The 25,732-nt window shown below is 40.5% G+C and overlaps 1 protein-coding gene across 1 annotated transcript in view; it reads left to right on the top strand.

Annotated features, from left to right (window-relative positions):
* Window positions 1-23,939, top strand: part of LOC120524381 (high-affinity choline transporter 1-like) — a 36,284-nt gene extending 12,345 nt beyond the window's left edge. The window contains exons 2-8 of the mRNA XM_039746238.1: window positions 6,044-6,157; window positions 9,462-9,617; window positions 11,581-11,729; window positions 12,008-12,151; window positions 14,807-14,960; window positions 19,513-19,730; window positions 23,415-23,939. Of these exons, the coding sequence (XP_039602172.1) occupies window positions 6,044-6,157; window positions 9,462-9,617; window positions 11,581-11,729; window positions 12,008-12,151; window positions 14,807-14,960; window positions 19,513-19,730; window positions 23,415-23,939 (1,460 nt within the window). The remainder of the gene's footprint in view (window positions 1-6,043; window positions 6,158-9,461; window positions 9,618-11,580; window positions 11,730-12,007; window positions 12,152-14,806; window positions 14,961-19,512; window positions 19,731-23,414) is intronic.
* Window positions 23,940-25,732: the final 1,793 nt, after the last annotated feature.

Here is a 25,732-nt window from a genome sequence, read left to right as displayed (position 1 = left end):
GGCTCTACTCTGAGCCCCTCCCGGATGACTGAGCTTCTCACCCTATCTTTAAGGGAAAGCCCAGACACCCTGCGGAGGAAACTCATTTCAGCCGCTTGTATTCGTGATTTCGTTCTTTCGGTCACTACCCATAGCTCATGACCATAGGTGAGGGTAGGACGTAGATCGACTGGTAAATTGAGAGCTTTGCCTTACGGCTTAGCTCTTTTTCACCACGACAGACCGATGCAGAGCTCGCATCACTGCGGTTGCCGCACCGATCGGCCTGTCGATCTCACGGTCCATTCTTCCCTCACTCGTGAACAAGACCCCCTGATACTTGAACTCCTCCACTTGGGGCAGGATCTCTCCCCTAACCCCGAGAGGGCACTCCACCCTTTTCCGGCTGAGGACCATGGTCTCGGACTTGGAGGTGCTGATTCTCATCCCAGCCGCTTCACACTCAGCTGCGAACGGATCCAGAGAGCTGAAGATCACGCCTGATGAAGCAAACAGGACAACATCATCTGCAAAAGCAGTGACCCAATCCTGAGTCCACCAAACCGGACCCCTTCAACACCCTGGCTGCGCCTAGAAATTCTGTCCATAAAAGTTATGAACAGAATCGGTGACAAAGGGCAGCCCTGGCGGAGTCCAACTCTCACTGGAAGCGGGCTGACTTACTGCGGCAATGCGGACCAAGCTCTGACACGGTTGTACAGAGACCGAACAGCTCTTATCAGGGGTCCGTACCCCATACTCCCGAGCACCCCACAGGATTCCCGAGGGACACGGTCGAATGCCTTTTCCAAGTCCACAAAACACATGTAGACTGGTCGGGCAAACTCCCATGCACCCTCCAGGACTCTGCTAAGGGTGAAGAGCTGGTCCACTGTTCGCGACCAGGACAAAACCACACTGTTCCTCCTGAATCCGAGGTTCACTATCCGACGGACCCTCCTCTCCAGAACCCCGAATAGACTTTTCCAGGGAGGCTGAGGAGTGTGATCCCTCTATAGTTGGAACACACCCTCCGGTCCCCTTTTAAAGAGGGGACCACCACCCGTCTGCCAATCCAGAGGCACTGTCCCGATGTCCATGCGATGTTGCAGAGGCGTGTCAACCAAGACAGTCCTACAACATCCAGAGCCTTAAGGAACTCGGTATCTCATCCACCCGGGGCCCTGCCACCAAGGAGTTTTTGACCACCTCGGTGACTTCAGTCCCAGAGATGGGAGAGCCCACCTCAGAGTCCCCAGGCTCTGCTTCCTCATGGAAGGCATGTTAGTGGGATTGAGGAGGTCTTGAAGTACTCCTCCCACCGACCCACAGCGTCCGAGTGAGGTCAGCAGGCACCATCCCCACCATATACGGTGTTGACACTGCACTGCTTCCCCTCCTGAGGCGCCGGTGGACCAGAATCTCCTCGAAGCCGTCCGAAAGTGTTCTCCATGGCCTCTCCAAACTCCTCCCATGCCCGAGTTTTGCCTCAGCAACAACCGAAGCCGCTTCGCTTGGCCTGCGGTACCTATCAGCTGCCTCCAGAGACCCACAGGACAAAAAGTCCTATAGGACTCCTTCTTCAGCTTGACGGCATCCCTCACCGCGGTGTCCACCAACGGGTTGGGGATTGCCCATGACAGGCACCGACCACCTTGGCCACAGCTCCGGTCAGCCCCTCAACAATAGAGGCACGGAACATGGCCCATTCGGACTCAATGTCCCCACCTCCCTCGGGGCGTGGTTGAAGTTCTGCGGAGGTGGGAGTTGAAGCTACTTCTGACAGGGGACTCTGCCAGCCGTTCCCAGCAGACCCTCACAACACGTTTGGGCCTACCAGGTCTGACCGGCATCTTCCCCACCATCGAAGCCAACTCACCACCAGGTGGTGATCAGTTGACAGCTCCGCCCTCTCTTCACCCGAAAGTGTCCAAGACATATGGCGCAAGTCCGGCGACGACCACAAAGTCGATCATCGACCTGAGGCCTAGGGTGTCCTGGTGCCAAGTGCACATATGAACACCCTTATGCTTGAACATGGTGTTCGTTATGGACAATCCGTGATGAGCACAGAAGTCCAATAACAAAACACCGCTCGGGTTCAGATCGGGGGGGCCATTCCTCCCAATCACGCCCTTCCAGGTCTCACTGTCATTGCCCACGGAGCATTGAAGTCTCCCAGCAAACAGGGAATCCCAGAAGGTATGCCCTCTAGCACCCCTCCAGAGACTCCAAAAGGGTGGATACTCCAAACTGCTGTTCGCGCATACGCACAAACAACAGTCAGGACCCTTCCCCACCCGGCGGAGGGAGGCCACCCTCTCGTCCACCGGGGTAAACCCCAATGCACAGGCTCCAAGTTGGGGGGCAATAAGTATGCCCACACCTGCTCGCGCCTCTCACCGGGGGCAACTCCAGAGTGGTAGAGAGTCCAGCCCCTCTCAAGGAGATTGGTTCCAGAGTCCAAGCTGTGCGTCGAGGTGAGTCTGACTCTATATCTAGCCGGAACCTCTCACCTCTCGCACTAGCTCAGGTTCCTTCCCCTTCAGAGAGGTGACTTTCCACGTCCCAAGAGCCAGTTTCTGTAGCCGAGGATCAGACCGCCAAGGTCCCCGTCTTAGGTCACCACCCAACTCACACTGCACCCAACCTCCTTGGCCCCTCCCATAGGTGGTGAGCCCATGGGAGGAGGCCCCACGTTACCTCTTCGGGCTGTGCCCGGCCGAGCCCCATGGGTGCAGGCCCGGCCACCAGGCGCTCGCCATCGAGCCCCACCTCCAGGCCTGGCTCCAGAGGGGGGCCCCGGTGACCCGCGTCGGGCAAGGGAAAACGTTGTCCAAGATTTTTTTTCTTCATTGGAGGTTTGTTGAACCGCTCTTTGTCTCATCCCTCACCTAGGACCAGTTTGCCTTGGGTGACCCTACCAGGGGCATAAAGCCCCGGACAACATAGCTCCTAGGATCATTGGGACACACAAACCCCTCCACCACGATAAGGTGACGGTTCAAGAAGGGGCATTGATTAAGTGTGTGAGCTAATCCTTGTTTACATAGAACAACATGAGGATTTGGATGAGCTGCTATGACAACACATCCTGTAAGAGTTTCGAAAAACCGACAGATCCAGGATCATGCCAAATCGTCAACAATTACATCAGGCTAAATGAGTAACCCACGTACGAAAAATACCTCCCAGGTTTACTGGCGACCAGGGTTTTAAAGTTGACACCGAGATTTAGCTCAGACGCCGATGGCTGGGAGTCCAGAAAGACAGTCACAGGGGAATATAATGTATTTATTTGTGGAATAATACAGTTTCTTTTTTCTTGTTTTGATTAATAACCTCAAGATTGGGTGGAATTATGTTTGACTATGTTAGTCTGTGATCAGTTATGTTTATTTGTGATTGATGCTATGTTTGATGATGTTATGGGTTTTGTTTTTGGCAGGCAATTCCCCCTGCAGTACCAAAATGGTGTCTCCCTGAGTTTGTGCGGATGCTATACAGGAGCATTGAGTCGTCTTATAAGGGCTGTTGCGGTTACAAGGGTGGTGGGTTAGGTCTATCATTTGTGATAGACAGATGGAGTTAGAGTATGCCAGGTGCACCAGATTTGTAGGGGGCGAAGCAGTTGGTTGCTGGTAAGGAGATGCTTGAGGCTCCAGAAAAGGGAGGAGTTGTATTTTTTGCAGGTTAGGTGAATTGGCAATGCTAAATTGGCCTTATTGTGTGTGTGTGTGTTCGCCCAGTGGCGCCCTGTCCTGTGTTACGATCTATGATACTTGTGACTACCAGCAGGCAATAAGCTCCAGTACTTGACTTGTGACAGTTCTAGCGGATTCTTTATTCAGTTGCCGACACAAAATATTGGAAGGCTGAAACTTTTGTAAGTCGAAGTAATTCTCGTATTAAACCCAAGTATCCTACATTTTGCAGTTGTAGTTGATACTAAATTAGTTACTTGTGTACTGCAGTTTCCTCACACATCTCAATGCCTGTCTTTTGGATTAACTGGTGTGTTGTTGTGAGCAAGAGTGTGCCAGGGATGGTGCCTTCCTGGAGCTTGACGCTGGTGAGGTATAAGCCATGCCACTGCGATTTAAAACTTAATAAAAAAGGATTGACTAATGAATACCTACATATGACGCGTCTACTGCCGATAGAAAATCGCGTTTTTCTTCCAAGATGTCCAGTAGAGGGCACCAAACACCACCGCTCACTGGATATCTGCTGCCTTTCTGCGCGCTTCCTTCCCATGTTTGAATCCACACAAAATGGAGAAGCAAATGTACTATCTGAAAATTAATGCAGATTGAAAGATGAATTTTGCCCATTTATTTTTAGCACTCCCTGGTGTCACAGCATTATATCATACTCTTAGTGCAATTGTGTACCATGAAGCTGTATACTTGGGGATTGTCATTACTTTGTCATTTGCCTTTGTAAGTATTAAAAAAATAAATAAATAAAATCTAATTACGTTAGCTGTTTACATTAAACAGATAACCTTCTAGTTTTGTTCCATAATTGATTTATTATTTTTACCAGTATTTTAATGATGTAATTCTCTAAGATTATTTCTTCATGAGCACCATTATTTTGTAACATTTGTATATATGGGTGCTGCAATTTGGTGTTTCAACTGTTTATGGGCGCTGGCATTTTGCATGTCTTATCACTATAATTCTGTGTCCGCATGCTATTGCCTAGACAGTAAATTGAAGTTTTCAAGTCAGAAATTCTATGTGAACACCCTACAAACTGTGCACTACGAGCTGGACAAAGGCTACCTGAATTCTCCATGTTGTGACGTTACATTAACCTTTCACTTTAGGCAATTGAATGAAATAAAAAATGTAACCTGGTCATCCAGAAATGCCATATTTGTGGTTGAATTGCACTTGGAGCAAGGTTATAAACATTTAATATGTTTAGTTTGTTCTTTACTTCACAAAAATGTACAGTTTATCTTTAATTGCTTTTTTACAGAAAAAGTAATAAAACACAACCTCACATTTCTGTGAATAGTCCAGCCAGAAACTGATGTGAATGCACTGAAATGGAAAGGTAAAACGTCACAAGTCAGAGCTTAGTTAATTTAGTGCATCTAGACTTTCATGGAAAATGCCACAGTCGCCACACCTAGAATGTCCACTGTGTTCATCTGCTCAACAAAAATGTGAATGTCATTATTATTTTCAAAGCTGCTGTTTGCTGTTTGTAGTTCAGTTTCATGTTTCTGCCTGGTCCCTTTTTACTAAGTAATGTCTACAGCACCAAGGACCTATTTGCAGTTTTCAGTGTGGGTGACTGGTGTGTCTTGCTTTTGCCTTGTTCCTATGATTGTTTAATTTTGTGAAGTTTTGTATATTTGTTATTCATTTATTGGTTCATTTTTTCATAAATCCCACTTGCTTCTGAACAAATTCCAATATGTCCTGCAGAATCATCTCACTAAAACTAGCTTGGTCCATTCTTAATTCACCACCAAGTTCAAATCTTTCCACATTCTGACCATTTCTGTTACCCTTCGACTACCTGCCATTATTTCTTCTTCACGTTTGTTCTGCTCCCAAGACACCCTCCATTCCCTGTCTGCTGTATTCTGACGTCTCTCGGATTCCTCCTTCATTTGTGTCTTGCTTCCCTCAAAACATGAATAAATATGTCCCCTGGTTCTTGACCTTCTGCTTCTTCTATCAGACTTCATGATGTTATCAGTACAAGTCATGGGCCTGCCAACCTGCCTGTACCTGACCGTGAGGCGCTCCCTATTCTCAACCACTAGCAAGGCAAGCATAGCAAGCAGATGACTTGACTTTCCTACTGATCACCCTTTACTATTGCAACAGTGGTGTTCTCGCTAACTGAAATAGCCAGTGGATTTTTTTTGTTGTTTTGTTTTGTTTCTTTTTTTTTGTTTTTTGCACTTTTAATGCATTCTAGGACCACACTGGATTCTGAGCCCCTAACAAATCCTGGTAATTGCCCATTAAAGTCAGTAGGGCATCTTGACAAGCAACTGCACAAGGAACCCATTCTTCCACTCTTGTCTTTTCTACAGCCACCTGGGTTGGCGGTGGATACATCCTGGGTACAGCAGAGGTGGTCTACACCCCAACACAGGGCCTGTTTTGGGCCTTAGGACCTTTGGGATATGCAGCCAGCTTAATTCTTGGTAAGATCATATTTTACACTCATGGAGTATTAAAATGCTTTTGGGACATGAGATATGATTTCCAATTTACCATGACAGCTAATCTCAATCAATGGTTTAAGTGACTGGAATATTTTGGAAAATGCCAATCAATGTCCATTTATGGCACGGAGAACATTTTGTTAATGGGCACAAACTAGTGATGTGCAGGTTGGCTCATACCTATGGGAGGGTGCAGGCTTTCCTAAGGGACTGGCATGATTAGGTCAGAAAAAAAAAGATGTTTGAGCAGATTAGATATATGACTAAAAGCAGTAAAATAACAAAGAAAAAGAATTGTTTAAAACAGTAAGCAAATAGGCAGCACTGTAGCCTGTTGCCCCTTCAGTGAACAATATTCCCTCACCTATACAAATTTACAGAGGCAATTCTTGCATGTAAAGAACCACCAAAGATGAATGTCTGACAGCCTTTTTAATCTGCTTTGTGTATCATTAATTGTGTGGTAAAGACAGACCCATTAGGACTGCAATTTTAGACTATGGTAGTATTATTTGGATTGTTTCTGATATTTCTGTTAATCAGATTAATGTTCAAAATGTTGTTTGCTGTTATCACTAACAGAATGGGTTCGGGCGAATGTGTTTATGATTTTATTTCAGTCATGTGGGTATGGGTTCATTTCTCATAACTGCAGGTGTGTGCAGGTAGAAAAAAGCCGACCTAAGCATCGCTAGTACTAGTAGAGATGACAATAATCCTAAAACACTCATCATCAGATTGTGGGAGGAGAACAAGAGTGTTCAGAAAGTTTATTTTTGCAACCCAGAGTCTGTATATTTCACTTTACCTACATAAGGGGGGCAAGTGTAGCACTGCTGCCACACAGTAAGAAAACCAGAGTTCCTGTCCCAGGTCCTACCTGCGTGGAGTTTGCATGTTCTCCCTTTGTCCAGATGCTCCAGTTTCCTCCCATTGTCCAAAGACATGGATGTTAGGTGAATTGGCCCTACTGTGCGTTTGGGGGGTGAGTGTTTGTTCACCTTGTGATGGAATGGCACCCTGTTAAGGGTTCGTTCCTGCCTTATACTCTCCCTATGCTAGCTGGGATCGGCTCCAGCACTGCAACGTTGGTCTTGACTAAGTGGGTAAGGAAATGGCATGACATGACTTTACCTATGTGAGTTTTTGTTATATGTCAAAGACATTTATGCTCATAGGTGTGGACAGGCACCAATCAGTTTAATTTGTTTCGTGTCCCTTTTAAAGATTAAAAACACTACATAAATTTATGAATTATTTTATACATGCACACAAAACAAAATCCCCAAACATTATGCAGTATATGCACTCATATATATATATATATATATGTGTGTGTTTGCATGGGAGTGCAAGAGTGTGCCATGTGACGACTTGATCTCTTCTCAAAGTTGCTTGTGTCTTTGCTTCTGTTGCTCCCTGTGTAGTTTCCAGAATTCAGCAAGACATTGCCACAAAAATGGTGTTCAGAAAATGGATGCATGTCGTTATGGATGCATGTTAGGTAGAATGCCCAGAGGGGACTGGGCAGTCTAATGGTCTGAAATCCCTACAGATTTTATTTTTTTCTCCAGCCGTCTGGAGTTTTTTTTTTGTTTTTTCTGTCCACCCTGGCCATCGGACCTTACTCTTATTCTATGTTAATTAATGTTGACTTATTTTATTTTCTTACTGTGCCTTTTATTTTTTTATTCTTCATTATGTAAAGCACTTTGAGCTACTTTTTGTATGAAAATGTGCTATATAAATAAATGTCATTGTTGTTGTTATTGGCTTGAGCAGAAATCAACAGTAGGCTGCAATAAGAGTACAGCATCCCACTGGAGAGAAGCCAAGAGATCGATTTTATTGACATTTTTGTATTAGCATTGTTCATCACACTCTTGTTTTCATCTCATTAGATTGCTCCTAAGAATGAAGATTGATTATTGCTATTCCTCAGTTTTACTTTCAAATATATGTAATTCTGGTCAAACGAGACATCATAGGAAAAGCTGAGCTAATCCTGCAACAATGGCCTTTGATTTAAGAAATTAAGAGTTTTTTCATTAAACTGTGAAAGGTAGTTTCATTCATGTTGTCTACAACAACAACAATATTTATTTATATAGCACATTTTCATACAAATGATGTAGCTCAAAGTGCTTTACATGACGAAGAAAGAGAAAAAAGACAAAATATAAAAAATAAAATACTAATTAACATAGAATAAAAGTAAGGCCCTATGGCCAGGGAGGACAGAAAAAATAAACAAACAAAAAAACTTCAGATAGCTGGAGAAAAACAAAATCTGCAGGGGTTCAGAGGCCACGAGACCACCCAGACCCCACTAGGCATTCTACTTAACATCAATGATCTCAATCAGTCTTCATGGTTTTCAGGCTTCACGTGGAAGAATTAGATGATGATGGTCATGTGGACCTCTGGCTTTCCATTAACGGTGCTTTGATCGGGTGGTGGTGGCGCAACATTCAGTGGCGTAGCTTGGAGGGGGCGGTTCGCCCAGGCGGCACATTTTTGGGGGCAGCATTATTGGCCACAAGGCTTTGTGTGTAAGCAGCAGGGTTCGGAAAAATATCACTCATGTATGAAAAAAAGTCAAATTCTCTTTTTTTTTTTAACCACAAATGCTTGACAAATAATGTTCAGGCTGTCCTTCTGCATCAGACACAGCAGTTGAAATGTATGAGGCAATGACAAAAATAAACATAAACATTACACCGTTAATAATTTCTAGAAAGATAAACAACTAATTTACAATTTATAATTTCGTTATTAATCTGAATGCGTTCTTGCTCTGTGCAGAAAACATCCCCACCTACCCTACTTTAGTTGTGGTTTCCATAGTGTAATTATATTAAACTAATAATTAGAACATGGCTTATCAGTGCGTCTATACTATATTCTTGTCTAGTTGATGCTTATAAATGTATATAAAAAATATTGCTGTTTCTTTATATATGAATAATTCTATGCAAAATGTATCTTAATTTTTCTCTATACGTCATTTTAATTTTCTATTTAAATAGTTTAACATATTCAGATATGTTGGAGGGCGGCAAATTGAAGCACCGGCCCGCCCCGAGCGGCACGAACTCGAGCTACGCCACTGGCAACATTAACTCAGTTATAGCTCTGTCGTAGTAAAACACCTGCATAAGTCAGCCCACAAACTTTTTATACACAGCCTGTATGTTTTTTAATGTTAAAATGAAGAGCGTAAGTATCTGCAGGTGCAAAGTGACAAAGCCCAGTGTTTAATCTTTTTTTTTCATTTCCTCAGGTGGCATTTTCTTTGTGAAGCCAATGAGAGACAAAAAGTATGTGACAATGATCGATCCCTTCCAGGAGAAGTATGGCAATGTGCTATCCAGCCTGCTTGTTGTTACCTCTGTGTTTTCAGATGTGTTTTGGACGGCCTGCATCCTGTCAGCATTAGGTGAGGCATTTCCACAGATTTGAAGTCTGAAGACAAGAAAACATTTTGATAGAATATTCAAAATCAATCAAATTTTATTTTCGCTTTAGGCAAAGCTTTTAAAAAGAACATTTATGGTAAAAGAGATGTGTGAACATTTGGTCAAGTATTCATTACGCGTGAGACAGTCTTTTGACTGAAATCTAATTGTGGTATTAGATTTGAAGGAACGAGATGAATATCATTCCAGTGTTAAATGCATCCCTAAGACGTAGTCTTGTTATGCAAGTTCCTGGTAGAAAGAAGTTTGTAGATACAGGCAGACATGAAGAGAAAGTTGATGGCTGTTCTGGGTTTGTGTTTCCTGTTCATGTTTTACTTCAGTGTAACCCGAGTGCCAAAGTGACAGCAGATTGTGAAAACACAAAATCAGATTGTTTCACAAGGAAGATGTTCGGAACACTATGTCCTGTCAAACGATACCTGTTACATTGTTCTTATAAATCTTTACAATTAATTTAACTTGCGAATAATGTGGTTAACTGCTTATTTTATTTAAGGTGTATGCTGTCTTTTTGGCAAAAGATTAGGGCTGAGACTGTAATCTACAAGAGGAAATAAACAGGGTAAACTCCATAATAAAAATCAAAACGTGAGAAGCACAACAATTTGGCTATAAGCCTGGACTCTCTCAACAGCCGGAACAAGATCAGTCTTGACGTTCTAGGAAAGCTGTATTTTCATCCAATATTTTATGAGATCAAAGTCTGAAATATGTATATATATATATATATACAGTATGTATGGATGACACTAGCTTGTCTAATGTCTTTAGTATGCCAGTGATACAAAGAGCTGTGCTCTTAATGTTTTGTTTTTTTATGTAAGTAAATAATTATGAAACACGATGAAATTATTATGAAACTAGGGGGCTCGCTTCACTTGCCAACCCCCGTGCCTGCGCTACGCACTAACCTCTTTGCAGTTGTGTTGTTCACGTATGGGGATGCAGTTTTAGAATTTAAACAGATTTTTATTTTCATGGGAATTGTTACAACACAGCGTATAACTGCCCGTGATTGAATTTTGTTTCTTTCTATTAAATAAAATGACTCTGAGATTTGTTAATTGTCTTTGCAAAAGCTATTCTAACAGTTTTAATACGAATGGCATATCAATATCTCCTTTGTTGTGTAATGTTATCCATGGAAGTTGTACTATATCCTTCTTTCTGCAATAATTTGGCCAGTGGAAGACCGGATGGTGTTAACGGTTGTAGATATCAATTGTAAGTTGATGTTTTCATCTTCCGCACAATCACCACCAACTGTTTTATCATAGGCTATTGAAACACATTTAACCAAACTGATCATCATTTTTGGCGTTAATTTGTTTGACTTCATTGGGATTGCTGTGCACTCATTTTTTTCTGTTGATAATCCTTCGTGATGGAATTTTTCAATAAGATTTGGACATAATATGTCTTCCTTAATTGGGAACTTAAAGTGAGGAAAACGTTAAAATGTATAAGGGCTGAAAGAGCAGAAAATGTGTCTGTCAAAAGCATTCACATGAAGTGAGATTACCGTGTGCGTGGTTGAAAATGGTTGAGAGGAGGGCGTGACTTGAAAAAATCTCATGGCCAAAGTCTCATCTCGCGGAACTTGAAAAAATCTTTCAAAAAGTCTCATTTCATCAATTCCAGCAGGTCTTTTACAAAATTGAAAAAGGATCTCTAAGCAGTTCTCTTCATCCTGATGCGTTGACATAGTGGCTTAGATGACATGAAGTACAGCACCCTCCACCTGGTTGTGATATTCCTGGTTGCTCCCTGGGAGTCTTGGTTATCTGCTACTGTGTTTAAGCACTCTTCAAGAACATAGTTTGTGACAGTGATCACCTAAAAAAATGTAGAAATCTGTGAAGCACAATGCTTGAGCACATGCTACTTATCACCTGTTCTTAACTCTCATATTCTTTCGAGGAGGAACAATAGAAGTCATCTTGGACATCTCTTCTTACCACTCCATCCTGGTCTCTGCAGCGGTGGCTATTTTGTACACTTTGCTAGGCGGCTTATACTCTGTAGTCTACACAGATGTAATCCAGCTCTTCTTCATTGCCATCAGCCTGGTGAGTTTAAAATTGTAGCTGGACAGGATATGGTGAGATCAGTAGTCTGTTAGACAATTCTGTTAGACAGAGACATCAATGACATGGACATTGTACCCTTATATTTTGCTGTACTGTTTGGACTAATCACTCATTCTGTCTTGTATCCTCATATAAATGCTTCATTGACTGCCTCTTTTTTGTATTATATAACTGCAAATTTTTAATCCCATTCTTCATATCCTGCAGATCTGTCTCTCATTATAAAACTGATTCTTCACTTCTGTGTTCATCTCTAGTGGATTTGTGTTCCCTTCCTTATGATGAGCCCAGCAGTTACTAACATCATGGTGACTGCTTCAGAGGAGTTATATCAGAAGCCATGGATCACAGAAGTGGACTTAGAGCACCTTGGAAATTGGCTGGATGAATTGTTCATCATAGTAAGTGGTCAGCATTGCACATCAAATACTGCATGTACCTGTGAACATAGGTCATTCGGTCAACACCCAGAGCAGCTACGTGTATGGTGCTTATTTAATTATTGCCTCATTATCATACCATACCATGCTGAAACTTGTCATAGTCTTTCACATTCAAGACAAAATAAAGGCTACATGTATACTGTACATTAGGGGATGTGATGCTTTGAGAACTCAGAGCTTTTGTTATGTCAGAGCAAACAATAAATCAAGACTGTCTGCATGACCAGACACACATTTATTTTCCACTGCCGGATACAACATTTAAATGGGTCAGAAATACTGCAGATTCATAAACATGGAGGCTACTAAAGCAGTTGGCATGATGCTTCCGTCAAGGGGCTTGGATAACTATGCTGTGCATGCCTCAGATAGATTAGTAAAGCTGTTGTTTGCTTAAAGAAGTGTAACAGATTTCTGTTTTCATGAAGTATCTGAGGATACTGGACACATTTTTTTTGCTTCAGTTCACAACATTTTTCCAGGGCAAGAAATTCATCCCACCCACAACTCGTCAAACGTTTACAAAGGATGGACAGCACAGAAATCAATTATTTAAACATGGGATGTTTAGAAAGTCCATTTACAAATCCTTTAAAAATCAAGATTAAAATGACCCAATTTGTCTTATGGGTAACAATAAAAGGAAAATGTGAAACATGGCAGCCTTTTCAATTGTCTTTAATGACAAAGATTTCAGGTTTTGCTTGCAGTGATGGGTGCTTCAAGTTCTAACACAAAGCATCAGCAAGTCAGAGATCTCAGATTTAAGAAGCCTTTTAATTTTATTAATGACAACATATGCTGACTACTAAGACTGAACATTTTCTTATCCCTGCTGTGTCACGTGACTAAGAGCTTGGTGAGGCAGCCTGTTTTTTGTTTTTTTTTGATCATTTCCTTTTATAACTTTTGTTTTTCTTGAGAAGTTCTTTGTGTTATGATTTGATTTCTGCTTTATGTCTGGTCCTGTCAGGTTTGGGTCTTGTGGATTTGAAGGATTTGATCATGATTGAATGGATGCATGGATGAATGGATGGATGGAAAATATTATTTGTTAAACAGAAAATTAAATAAATTTCATTTTTGCAAGCCCAGAATATGTTGAGTCTGACAAGCCCGCTTTTAGATATGGTTAGAATTTAGAGCAATTATAAAGCAGAATGATTTTTAATAATCATGTTGTATGTAATGCATTGTTTAAAATGGTAAATGGTCAAGTTGCCACACACATTTTTAAACCTATGAGAGACATATAGCATATCTGTTCACCTTTATGCATGAATGAATGAATTTGTTATATCCTTGAATAACTTAAATAAACATTTGCATTAAATGTACTTTAATCCATGGCAACTTCCAAAAGAAGTCAACATAATCAAAATGTTACAAGACAGGTTACAAATTGATCATGACAAGTGGGGCATTCAGAACACAAGACAGTTACATTACCTAGATGATAAAAACTTAACAGCTTGATAGAAATTCACCAAGCAAGTCTTCAAACACTTCTTAAAAATATTTCAGTAATCAGCATTCTGAGAGGTGGGAAGCTCATTCTGCCAGCCGGGTGCTACACACGAAAAGAGTCTGGATTGAGATCTGAGGTGTCAACACTCATCAGCCGACCTGAATTGTCAAGAAGGAGCATAGTGTCTCCATATGTATAAATGCTGACCTGTTGACTATTGTGTAGACAAGCACCAAGGATGTGAAAATAATATGTGCTTCTGCAGGGAGTTGATGTAACAATCTGAAAAGAGTGGTGATGTGTGCCTGTCTTGGTTTGTTGAATACCAGACATGCTGCTGCATTCTGAATTATCTGCAGAGGTTTGCTGGTGTGTGCCTGTTCTCCTCCTGCCAGACATGCCACAGGTAGCGATATTGCATAGTAATAAGTGATGCTCACAAGGTAATGTAATTGGAACTTTTTTTTGCTCACTAAGAAAATATTTTAGTCATATCCATGCAGTTCCTATAGGGAACATTGGTGCCGAGACTAAGGAACAAGGCTCTGAACCACAGGGCTGACCGGTCACATGGTTGGCCTGTGCTTCAATTGACAAAAACATTCTGTACTTTTAAAAGTGCCTTGGGAGGGTGTTTAATTTTGAAAGGCACTATATATAATTAAAACCATATTTTTAATTATTTGTACAGAAAGAATTGTCATATTTGTATTGTTAAACTTCTTGTCAATCCCTGTCCCTGTAAGTGATTCTGTTAATATGTCATTTATTTAGCCATCACTGCATTATTTAAAGAAAAGCATAGATAATTTGCACAAACACAGCCTACTAACAGACTGTCTTTCATGCTGAGGTTCTAGAACAGCGATTCTCAATATCCATCCATCCATTATCCAACCCGCTATGTTTCAGACAAATGATCACTTTGCAAAGTCAAAAATATGGATGACTATCTGTATCAGCATGTATCTGCAGAAACAAAACAAGATGGTTGTGTCTGAGATGAATAATGAAAAGGAAAGTTAAAAACAAAATGTAGTGCAAAGGTTGTTCCACTAATATTCTTTTAAGTTGCTCAGTGGGGTGATAAACGTTGGATGCTTTTTTCCTCTGACTAACTGTCTTCTTTTTTAAATGATCTACAGACCCTCGGAGGAGTGTGCTTTCAGTCCTTCTACCAACGAGTTCTGGCAACATCAAGTGTACGACAAGGGCAGATAATGTGCCATTTATCAGGTGTCTTTTGCTTCATTCTGGGGATTCCATCAGTCCTCATTGGAGCCATTGCAGCTTCCACAGGTAGGAGAGTAGGGATGCTTTGAGATTTCACGTACATGCTAATGGATTATTACAAGTGGTGTTTTTGGAATAAAAATTCTAGTGGAGCCACGCAGACCTTAGAGAGAGGGAGAGAGAGATGCTGTAGAAGGGGCAGAGCTATCCTGGGAAGCTGTGCAGAGGTTGTGTGTGTGCTTGTGTCTGAGACAAACAGATAGAGAGAGAAGATCAGGAGTTAACAAGTAGAACTTGCAAGAGTTCTTCATCTGCCTAAATCCATCAGTATGGGCCTACCAGCAGTGACACTCATTAAGGATCCTAAGGCTTGCATCAGCTCAGTCTTGAGTACATATGTTGTTGCCTCTGATCCCAAGTAAGTAGTTCAAAGTGGAGCCGGTGGTGTGAATTTGGTGGAAAAGAGATTATTGGACCTGAATGGAAGGAGTCGTTAAGGACCAGAGCAACAGCAGCATTCAGTGGTGGCTGAGGAAAGAGATAGTCTTAGTAAACCTTTTGAGATGGAGCCGAGTTGTACAATGTTCTAGCTTAAGCTGAAGAAGCAAAGAGGATGGCATCTTCAACAGGATAATGATGCAAATTACACCTGAAAACCCACAATGGATTACCTCAAGGGGAGCAACCTGAAGTTTTGCAATGGCAGTCACAGTCCCCCCAACTTAAACACCATCAAAAATCTGTGTATAGCCCTCAAAAAAGTAGTGAAATCAAGATGGCAAAAGAATCCCACAAAAATAGAGGCCCTTTGAATTGATGGATGAAAGGATAACCCACAGTTGTACTTCCAGATGAATCACTTTCCTGCTATTATGGCCACAGGAAGCACATGCAAAAGTAACAGTTACTGAAACTAGCCAAGGAACTGTTTCTGAAGTTACATTCACACTTTCTCTCTTCCTGATCATCTTCCACTGTGGAATGCTGTGCCTCTCTCCAAGATCCCACCTAATCTTCTGTGAGGCTATATTTATCCAATGCCCCAGGAGTTTCCACCTGCTTTCCTGAATTTATATGGGCCTGTAAATTGTAGCACAAATGTTTCAGGGGTTCATGGAATGCAGAGCTCAGTGTACCTTTGTAATATTTTGCTGTCAATCACCCATCCTGTCCCACTCATCTTCTAATATAGTTTGCATCTATGACCACCTATTTGTTGATACTATGATAGTGATTGTGATTCATATATATATTTATATATATATATATATATATATATATATATATATATATATATATATATATATATATATATATATATATATATATATATATATATATATATATTCTCATGCATACTTCAGGCAGTGAGTTTTATGCATACTGATTTGCAAGAATGCAGCTTGCTTTTACATTACCTTTAAGGAAGGGTTGAGAAATGTATAAGTCGGTGTAATACCAAATGTGTTGGAATAATGTTTAAAGTTTTGTACATAATTTAAGAAATGGTTAGTTTGGACATTTACAACTCATTGCTTTTAAAAAGCTACATTTTCACTAAGGCCAAAAAGTGTTAATGATACCAATACTTTAATTTCAGCTGTCAGCACATGACTTCTCCTCATAGAGAGATCAATCATGTAATATACAAGATTTGTTACAAACCTAATTCCTTCTCTGTCAAATCAGTCTCTTTTTACAAGCTGATTATTTTCCAGGATTTCCAAAACATTCAGCCCTTCCTGTGATGTGTGTGCCAATCTCTGTCTGAATGTCATCTTTTGGCAGCTCCAACCAAGTTAGTACAGCTCATGAGATCTCTTAAATCCCAGTGAAGACAGGTGTAGTTTCCTGAACTATGAAAATTGATAACATGTTTTTACTTCAACTATTAGGAGAAGACCCAAATTTGTGTCACTCTAAAACTTTTGAGTCAGTTGGCAGTGTTTACCTACTCTGAGACCACAGATATGTACAGACGCAGGTCTCATTTTCAATTAAGTGTTCCCTTCAAAAGTCTTGTGCCACCCCATCCAGAGTTGGTTCCTGCCTCATTCCTGATGGCACCAGTCAGTATATGTTCTGGCAAGTGCTGAGCGAAACAACCAATATTCAATTGTTAACAGTTTTATGAAACGGATACTAAAATTTGATTCATTGGTGATTTGAACAAACAACAAAATTCACTGTAAAGAGATTTTGGGAGGTTTTAAAGTTTTTTGAGAGGGTATAAAACATTAAAAATTGCTTCCTAAAGACTTGTTACCTGTGCTTTTTCTGCCGCTGCATAATTCATGTAATTCCCTGCACATCAGTAAATGAATTCTATTTATGCCACTCACATCACATTACCATAAAAAGTGACATGCTCCATATTTTCCACACAAAATTCACAATCATGTACATTACTTTGTTTTCTCCACAGAAAAGGTCACTATACGGACAACTCCTGCTGTTACCTAGCAACCGCCTTTCCACTTTCTTGATTCCTTGCACATTCCAAACTGTTGAGGAGCTTCAAGTTTCATTTCATTCTCCAAACAATCTTCAGGATTGCAGATTAACATCATAATTGGCATGGGAGACATCCTCTTACCAATATAAACAACACACAGCCAACGACTCAACAAAATCTCTTCACGTGACAGGAAATACATCTGGAGATTTTTTTTATTCATTAAAGATCTTTATTTAAATACTAAATGACAGACACATGCTGAATCAATGAATGAAAATACTTCCAGACAGCAAATGAAAACCTTTCTTCTTGTGTTTATTGCACAAATTTTGCTAGAAGCTAAATAAAAAACACTGAATTTCAGTGTGAATTTTAAATCCTATTAATGTCTCACTGAATTCTCTTTGCATTTAATATCATAGTGATGTTTCACTGAATTTCATTATAAATTTAACATCATAGTAATGATTTGCTCATCACTAGCCCTGACTATGCAATGTTATACAGTGGTGTGAAAAACTATTTGCCCCCTTCCTGATTTCTTATTCTTTTGCATGTTTGTCACACAAAATGTTTCTGATCATCAAACACATTTAACCATTAGTCAAATATAACACAAGTAAACACAAAATGCAGTTTTTAAATGATGGTTTTTATTATTTAGGAGAAAAAATCCAAACCTACATGGCCCTGTGTGAAAAAGTAATTACCCCCTTGTTAAAAACTAACCTAACTGTGGTGTATCACACCTGAGTTCAATTTCCGTAGCCACCCCCAGGCCTGATTACTGCCACACCTGTTTCAATCAAGAAATCACTTAAATAGGAGCTGCCTGACACAGAGAAGTAGACCAAAAGCACCTCAAAAGCTAGACATCATGCCAAGATCCAAAGAAATTCAGGAACAAATGAGAACAGAAGTAATTGAGATCTATCAGTCTGGTAAAGGTTATAAAGCCATTTCTAAAGCTTTGGGACTCCAGCGAACCACAAATGGCAAAAACATGGAACAGTGGTGAACTTTCCCAGGAGTGGCCGGCCAACCAAAATTACCCCAAGAGTGCAGAGACGACTCATCCGAGAGGTCACAAAAGACCCCAGGACAACGTCTAAAGAACTGCAGGCCTCACTTGCCTCAATTAAGGTCAGTGTTCACGACTTCACCATAAGAAAGAGACTGGGCAAAATGGCCTGCATGGCAGATTTCCAAGACGCAAACCACTGTTAAGCAAAAAGAACATTAGGACTCGTCTCAATTTTGCTAAGAAACATCTCAATGATTGCCAAGACTTTTGGGAAAATATATTTTGGACTGATGAGACAAAAGTTGAACTTTTTGGAAGGCAAATGTCCCGTTACATCTGGCGTAAAAGGAGCACAGCATTTCAGAAAAAGAACATCATACCAACAGTAAAATATGGTGGTGGTAGTGTGATGGTCTGGGGTTGTTTTGCTGCTTCAGGACCTGGAAGGCTTGCTGTGATAGATGGAACCATGAATTCTACTGTCTACCAAAAATCCTGAAGGAGAATGTCCGGCCATCTGTTCGTCAACTCAAGCTGAAGCGATCTTGGGTGCTGCAACAGGACAATGACCCAAAACACACCAGCAAATCCACCTCTGAATGGCTGAAGAAAACCAAAATGAAGACTTTGGAGTGGCCTAGTCAAAGTCCTGACCTGAATCCAATTGAGATGCTATGGCATGACCTTAAAAAGGCGGTTCATGCTAGAAAACCCTCAAATAAAGCTGAATTACAACAATTCTGCAAAGATGAAAATTCCTCCAGAGCGCTGTAAAAGACTCATTGCAAGTTATCGCAAAAGCTTGATTGCAGTTATTGCTGCTAAGGGTGGCCCAACCAATTATTAGGTTCAGGGGGCAATTACTTTTTCACACAGGGCCATGTAGGTTTGGATTTTTTCTCCTAAATAATAAAACCATCATTTAAAAACTGCATTTTGTGTTTACTTGTGTTATATTTGACTAATGGTTAAATGTGTTTGATGATCACAAACATTTTGTGTGACAAACATGCAAAAGAATAAGAAATCAGGAAGGGGGCAAATAGTTTTTAACACCACTGTATATGGGCTCACAAAATGGATGACTGAAATTGATTTCCTTCAAAAACTAATATGGCTCCTCCTTCCTTTTTCAGACTGGAACCAAACCAGCTATGGTCTTCCAACTCCTTTTGACAACGGGGATGCCCGGAAGATCCTGCCCATTTCCTTGCAGCACCTTTGCCCCAAATTCATTTCTGTTATTGGCATCGGGGCTGTAGCTTCTGCAGTCATGTCTTCTGTAGATTCATCTCTCCTCAGTTCTGCCTCCATGTTCGCACACAACATCTACAAAAAGCTCATCAGGAAGAAGGTGAGAAACTAGAAATGAAGGGTCACATTGTCCACAGGACTTGTAGGGTCAGACTCCATTACTCCTCTGACATCATAAGGTACAACTGTAGAACACTGTCCTCTGCACCTTAATGCCATACTAAGTGTAGCTTTTGAATAGTTCAAAATAGCAGAAAGGCATTCCAGCAGTTAGTATTACTCACTGTACAAAAAAACTCCACTATCCAAGTCTTTGTTCTAAAAGTTTTAGTGAAATTCAAAGCTAACATTTCACACTAAAAACAAAGAATAAAGTTGATAATGCTTCCACAAAAAAGATAAAGTTTCTTGTCTATAATGTCCAGTTTAAGGCTTAAGTGTCTAGATTGCATTTCTTAATGTTTCTATCTGTGATCACCTACACTAGGACTTATTTTTGACTTGTGTACGGTCAAAAACCTATATGTCCCTAATGCCTTTCTATTGTAACAGTTTCTTTCTAGCTGTCTTACTTCCATCTGAGATCATTGGTAGATGTCCAGGAGCCTCATGCATAACGCCGTGCGTAGAATTCTCATTATAACATGACGGTCAGCGTGAAAAGTAACGGTCGTGCTCGCGCCTGCCAACTCCTCCCAGAATGATGCCTCTTTGAATATGCAAATCAATATAAATAGCCCTTAAGATCAGTCTTCTGTGAAAAGACAATGGCAAAAGTATGAGGGAAAATAGAAGAATTTCAGCGAATACCAAGTGGAGGCAAGGAAAAATGTACTATTTGTTGGTTTAAACAGTGGTATAAACAACAAAAGGAAGTTGATTGAGTGACATAGCGTGTCGGAGAAACTCGAAAGCTCAAGTTCACAAAGTCGCACAGTGCCCAAAATAAAAAAGAAGTTATCAGATATCAAAGTTGCCATGAAAAGGTGAGTCGTAGCCCACCATCTAAGTGTCATATGAAAGCTTATTAGGGTACAGAGAAAAAAAAGGGACACAGTGGGGAAAAAGCACGAAATTTAAACTTTAATCTTGAAATTTCCACTTTAATCACATAGTTTATTTTGTCATTAAAGTAGGTCATCATAAACTTCATCTTAAAATTGTTTAATTTATTAGTTTCTCAAATCCCATCGTAATTAAAGTAGCACGTTAAATGCTTTGTTATGTATTTGATCTTCTATGTGTGTGAATCATACGTGCTTCTTAAACCAGCTTTTTCTTCCTCCGACAGGACACAGAATCCATTACATTTATGATATTACAGCTCTCTGAATAATTAAAATACTGAGATGCATACATGATGTCATGTTCATGATGATAGGAGTTAAATCATGTTATTAAACATGAGAACACGGTGGCGCAGTGATTGTTCATGTCTTATGCAAGATGCTTGCTGCGCCGTGCGCGACCTTTGATTAAATACTTTATTACAGAAGTACTATCTCTTTCAAACGTACTAACCCCCAATTCCTGTCCTTACTTTTCTTTCTCCAAATACCCAATCGCCACACGATCAGCTCTGTAACAGACGTTAAGCCACCTCTAAGCTTAGAATGCAGATTCTTCAAAACTTTTAAGGAATATTCCATGAATGCAGCGACACTGTGTCCTCGTATATTTAATTATTAACAATATAGATTATTTAAATGAAGTTAAAGTTTTATCTGTATAATATAATAAACATATTTTGCTACATTTCATCTTAAAAAGATTTTGTCATCATATGTAAATATGCGCTTTATAAAGTGGCTCAGGTTGTGCAATATTATAACTGTAGTGCAAGTTTACAGTGAGGTGATTGTACTTATAAGTACAGACAGTTCTACAAGGAGCAATTGATTGAGTGCATTTATAGTTCTTGGGATGAAACTGATTCTGAACCGCGAGGTCCGTACAGGAAAGGCTTTGAAGCATTTGCCGTGTGAAAGCAGTTCAATAGACAGCATGGCTGAGGCAGCATGTGTTTGATGCTGTATACCGATAATTCTTTTTCTCAGCTTCTGTAGATCTTTGATTCCCCACTCAGATACAGTGATATAAATACTCCGAGTGGTGCAGTGACAGTAATATGGAAAAAGAGGATCCTCTGTGGCAGCCAACCCCTAACGGGAGCAGCTGAAAGAAGAAGAAGAAGGTCCAGTGAGAGTAACAATGCTAAAGCAGCTGTTGTATATAGAATAATTTGACCATTCTGTGGACCATTATAGTGTTACTGGTTAATTACAATCAGAGGCATTAAACTAAAAACAATATGCGGTTAATTTCAGTGCATTTATAAAGCCACGTCAGGGATGTGCATCTAAAAAAGAATGGGAAACCACACAGGAACAGTAGCACTGCTTTGACGCTGGGCGCCGCCAGTCTGTAAAACCGAGCAGAGAACTTGCATACGCCAGGGTATGAGCTACTGTGGAAATGTGCGTGGCTTTACGGCAAGTTTAGGTTTTATACCTCGCAATTTGAACATGGAAACGTTCAAAAGCAACATTTCTGTGCGTACTCATTGTTTATACATGAGGCCCCAGGTCTTTTATGGCCTGTATATTTGCTGCCAAGTAATAAATCTGAAAGTTAGGTAGAGCCATGCTAACTTCTACCTTAGGTCTTTGTAGGGTTGCCCTTTGGATGCGTGGATGTTTTGAATTCCAAATAAATGAGGTTATGATTGAATCTAATTTCTTAAAAAGCAATTTGTTAATGTACTGTATATGTGGATGGTTTGCAATTGAAAAAGAAGCTTGGGAAGGATGTTCATCTTAAGAGTGTTGATTCTCTCTGCTAATGTGAGATGGAGGGTAGCCCACCTATTCATGTCTTTTGCATGCAGACAGCAAAACTTTGTTGAAAAAGAGCTTTATATTTACTTGTAATATTTACCCCAAGGTATTTAAACTGATCTGCTAAGATAAAATTGAAGGTGTCCAGTCTAATATTGTGTGCTAGAGAGTTGACCGGACAAAGCACACTTTTATTCACATTGATTTTGAGTCCAGATATCATCTGAAAATCTGCTAGTGCTTTTAGAACAGCTGGTACAGAATTTTGTGGGTCAGATATATACAGTACCATATTGCCTGAATGTAGTGATATTTTCTGTTCAAGTCCTTCTCTAGTAATCCCCTATATCTCTGATGCATTTCGAAAGTAAACAGCCAATGATTTCAAAGGGCAATGGTAATAGGTAGCATGTCGAGTACCATGTTCTAGTTTGATATACTGAAATATAGCAGATCATTAAGAATATTCCATCAAATTGTTAGCTTATCTATGGGAAACATACATTCTATTCAAATTAAGCAAAATCTATGTTAAATTTACCATTAAGATTAGCTTTAGAGATTTGGTTCTTACACTAAGCATTATATCATTAACAGAGATGCCAGTAACGGGCCTTATGGTAAGGTTGTTCATAAAAGAATGAGTCAGAGGAGACAGTGAACAGGGAAATGAGTCAGAAGATTGTAACAATGAGAGACTGGAGTGGTGGGTTGAGGGATGGCCTCACGTCTGATGAGTCCCACAACTGCAAGTAAACACATAGGAAAACACTATGGAGAACTAATGCTGCTACCAGGTGACCAACAGGCTGTTCCCAGAGCCTGTCAGATTAAAAAACATCAAGCTGAGTGGAAGCAAAGACTATGAAAAGTTAATCATGTTTTAGCAAACTATGGCAGCAAAAGCAGAAGTGAAATAACAGGAACTTTTGTTTCTTGTTTCCCAGGCATCCGACAAAGAGGTCCTGTGGGCAATCAGGATTGGGGTGCTGTTCTTTGGAGCTGTTGGCACATGCTTGGCATTGATGGCACGATCAGTGTACGAGCTCTGGATCTTGAGTGCAGAGATGGTGTTCTCCCTCATTTTCTCCCAGCTGGTGTGCGTCTTGTTTGTTCCTTCTTCTAATGGCTATGGTGCTCTGGCGGGACTCTTCGTAGAATTAATTATGAGAGTTGCAGGGGGAGAACCCTTCCTCAGTATTCCCCCGCTTATTCATTATCCCGGAGGCACATTCATAGATGGTGTCTATATTCAGAGGTTTCCTTTTAAAACTCTAACGGCAGGGATTTCCCTGGTGACCATTGTGTCGGTTTCGCATCTGTCCTATTTCCTTTTTAACAGGGGACTCCTCTCAGAATGTTGGGATATATACAGTGTCAAGGGAAAAACCAAGAAAGACGTGGCCATGGAAAATGCAGATGGGCAGAAGATTTCTGATAGAGAAAAGCATAACATGTCTGAGTTCATGTAATGATTACCTGTTGCTTCCACCCTTTGAAACAACCTGCTGCACTGATGTCAAGCTGTGGTGTATTGTGGTTGGGACCTAGGGTGACCGTATTTTTCCTTTCAAATCCTTTATTACGTAGACCAAACCAGAATGCTCCGAATCCCATCTATTTTCTATCCCATCTGTAGTTGTCAGCCTGGTCACTGTCAGGAGACAGCTTCTGCAGTTAAAAACATACCCCTTTCTTACAGATTAATTTGAGGTTTCCAATTTTACTCAAAATGTAATCAGAGTATGAGTGTGGAAATAATGCCAGTATAACCTGGATAATAATCAGTTCAGCTTGCTTGTTTAGGTGACTTGGCGGCTCCATCCAGCATGGCCCTTAGATGGAATGGTCCAGACACATCATGGTCCCTTAATGGATGTGGTAGCAGAAACGGCACCATGGCCGTCTGCATAAATGGAGCAATAGACACAACAGCATGCCTCTGTAAGCCTCTTACACCATTGGGGCTGTATTGCATCAGCTCCCTCTTAGGCACGATTCAGCCTCGATTACTGTATATCTCTGGCCTTTACTATTCTAAAACTTGTCCTCCTTCTGAAGGCTCATAAATTCTATTATACCTCTGCAACGAAATCCATGCTTCTGATGTCACAAGTAGAGTTTCAAATCAGCAGCTTTGCACTCAGTGAGATGCAGGTTATAGGAAAGCATTCTTGTATAATCAAACCAGTACCTTCAACCCCACCAACCATAAACTGCACAACCCAGAGCAACCTTTTAACAAAAGTTCTTATTTGACCTGGTTGGGTCAGAAATGTGCCTAAACAACAAGCTGGCTTACAAGCTGGATAATGTACACAAGCAGCAAGCTGGAGGTGCCCCTAAATATTTTTATTTTTAAAATAAAAATATAACTCAAACTTATTTGATAATGACAATTTTACAAAAACAAAAATAACATTATAACCTAAAATACTAGTCAAGATACTTGCTTTGTCGACCTCTGTTAAGCTGCTGTGCTGTGAGGTGCCTATCATGCAAGCTGGTGACCCTCAAAATCTTGTCTTCTGATTGGGTTGTGACTGTGGGTCTGCCAGATCTCTTCCCATCAGAGCAGTACTCACTGACACTTTGATTGGGTTTGCAATTTCTCCAAATGAAAGGCCTACACTTCTTAGGGTAATAATTCCATTCCATTTGTTAATTGCTGTTTTCTTGCTATTATCACTGGAATTTATAACTTTCTACAGTGTGATATTGTCCAAGTAGTACTTCAGAAGGTGTAATAACACAGTCTGTCCCGACACAGAGGGTTTTTAAGTAATCAGCAGAAGTTTGGGACAGCAGTACAAATTGTTTGCTTGAGCTTGCAAGGTTCACTTTAATTACTTCAGAATATCTGTAGGTTTTATCCTATTAGCTGTTCCCTGAAGAAGGCCCATTTGTAATAGTCTGGTATTTAATTTTTTCAGTTTTGCTAACCTAAACTCTAAATGTAAACCTTTAGCAGTTTACTGCTTACTTTTTCAGCATTTAAGGTCATTTAGTGCATTTCAACTGATTAAATCTGAAGAAAAACTGAGTGGTTCTAAGAGTTTTGTCTGGTAGTGAATACGTTGGATATTACTCTCCATTACAAACTGCTTTTTGGTTATTTTTCCAGTTAGTGAAGTGGCAGAGTGGTACACACATTAACCTCGATTCATCTTAGATTTAGGAGACTGGTTTTTAAATGCCAGTGACCGCCTTTATGGAGTTTGCACAATCTCCTGTAATTTTCTGTGAATTTCTCTGGTATGGTGTA

This window comes from Polypterus senegalus, chromosome 2, assembly GCF_016835505.1.
Source record: "Polypterus senegalus isolate Bchr_013 chromosome 2, ASM1683550v1, whole genome shotgun sequence".
Lineage (NCBI taxonomy): Eukaryota > Metazoa > Chordata > Cladistia > Polypteriformes > Polypteridae > Polypterus > Polypterus senegalus.
Note: the sequence above shows the minus strand (reverse complement) of the source record. Positions and strands in the feature narration are given on the sequence as shown.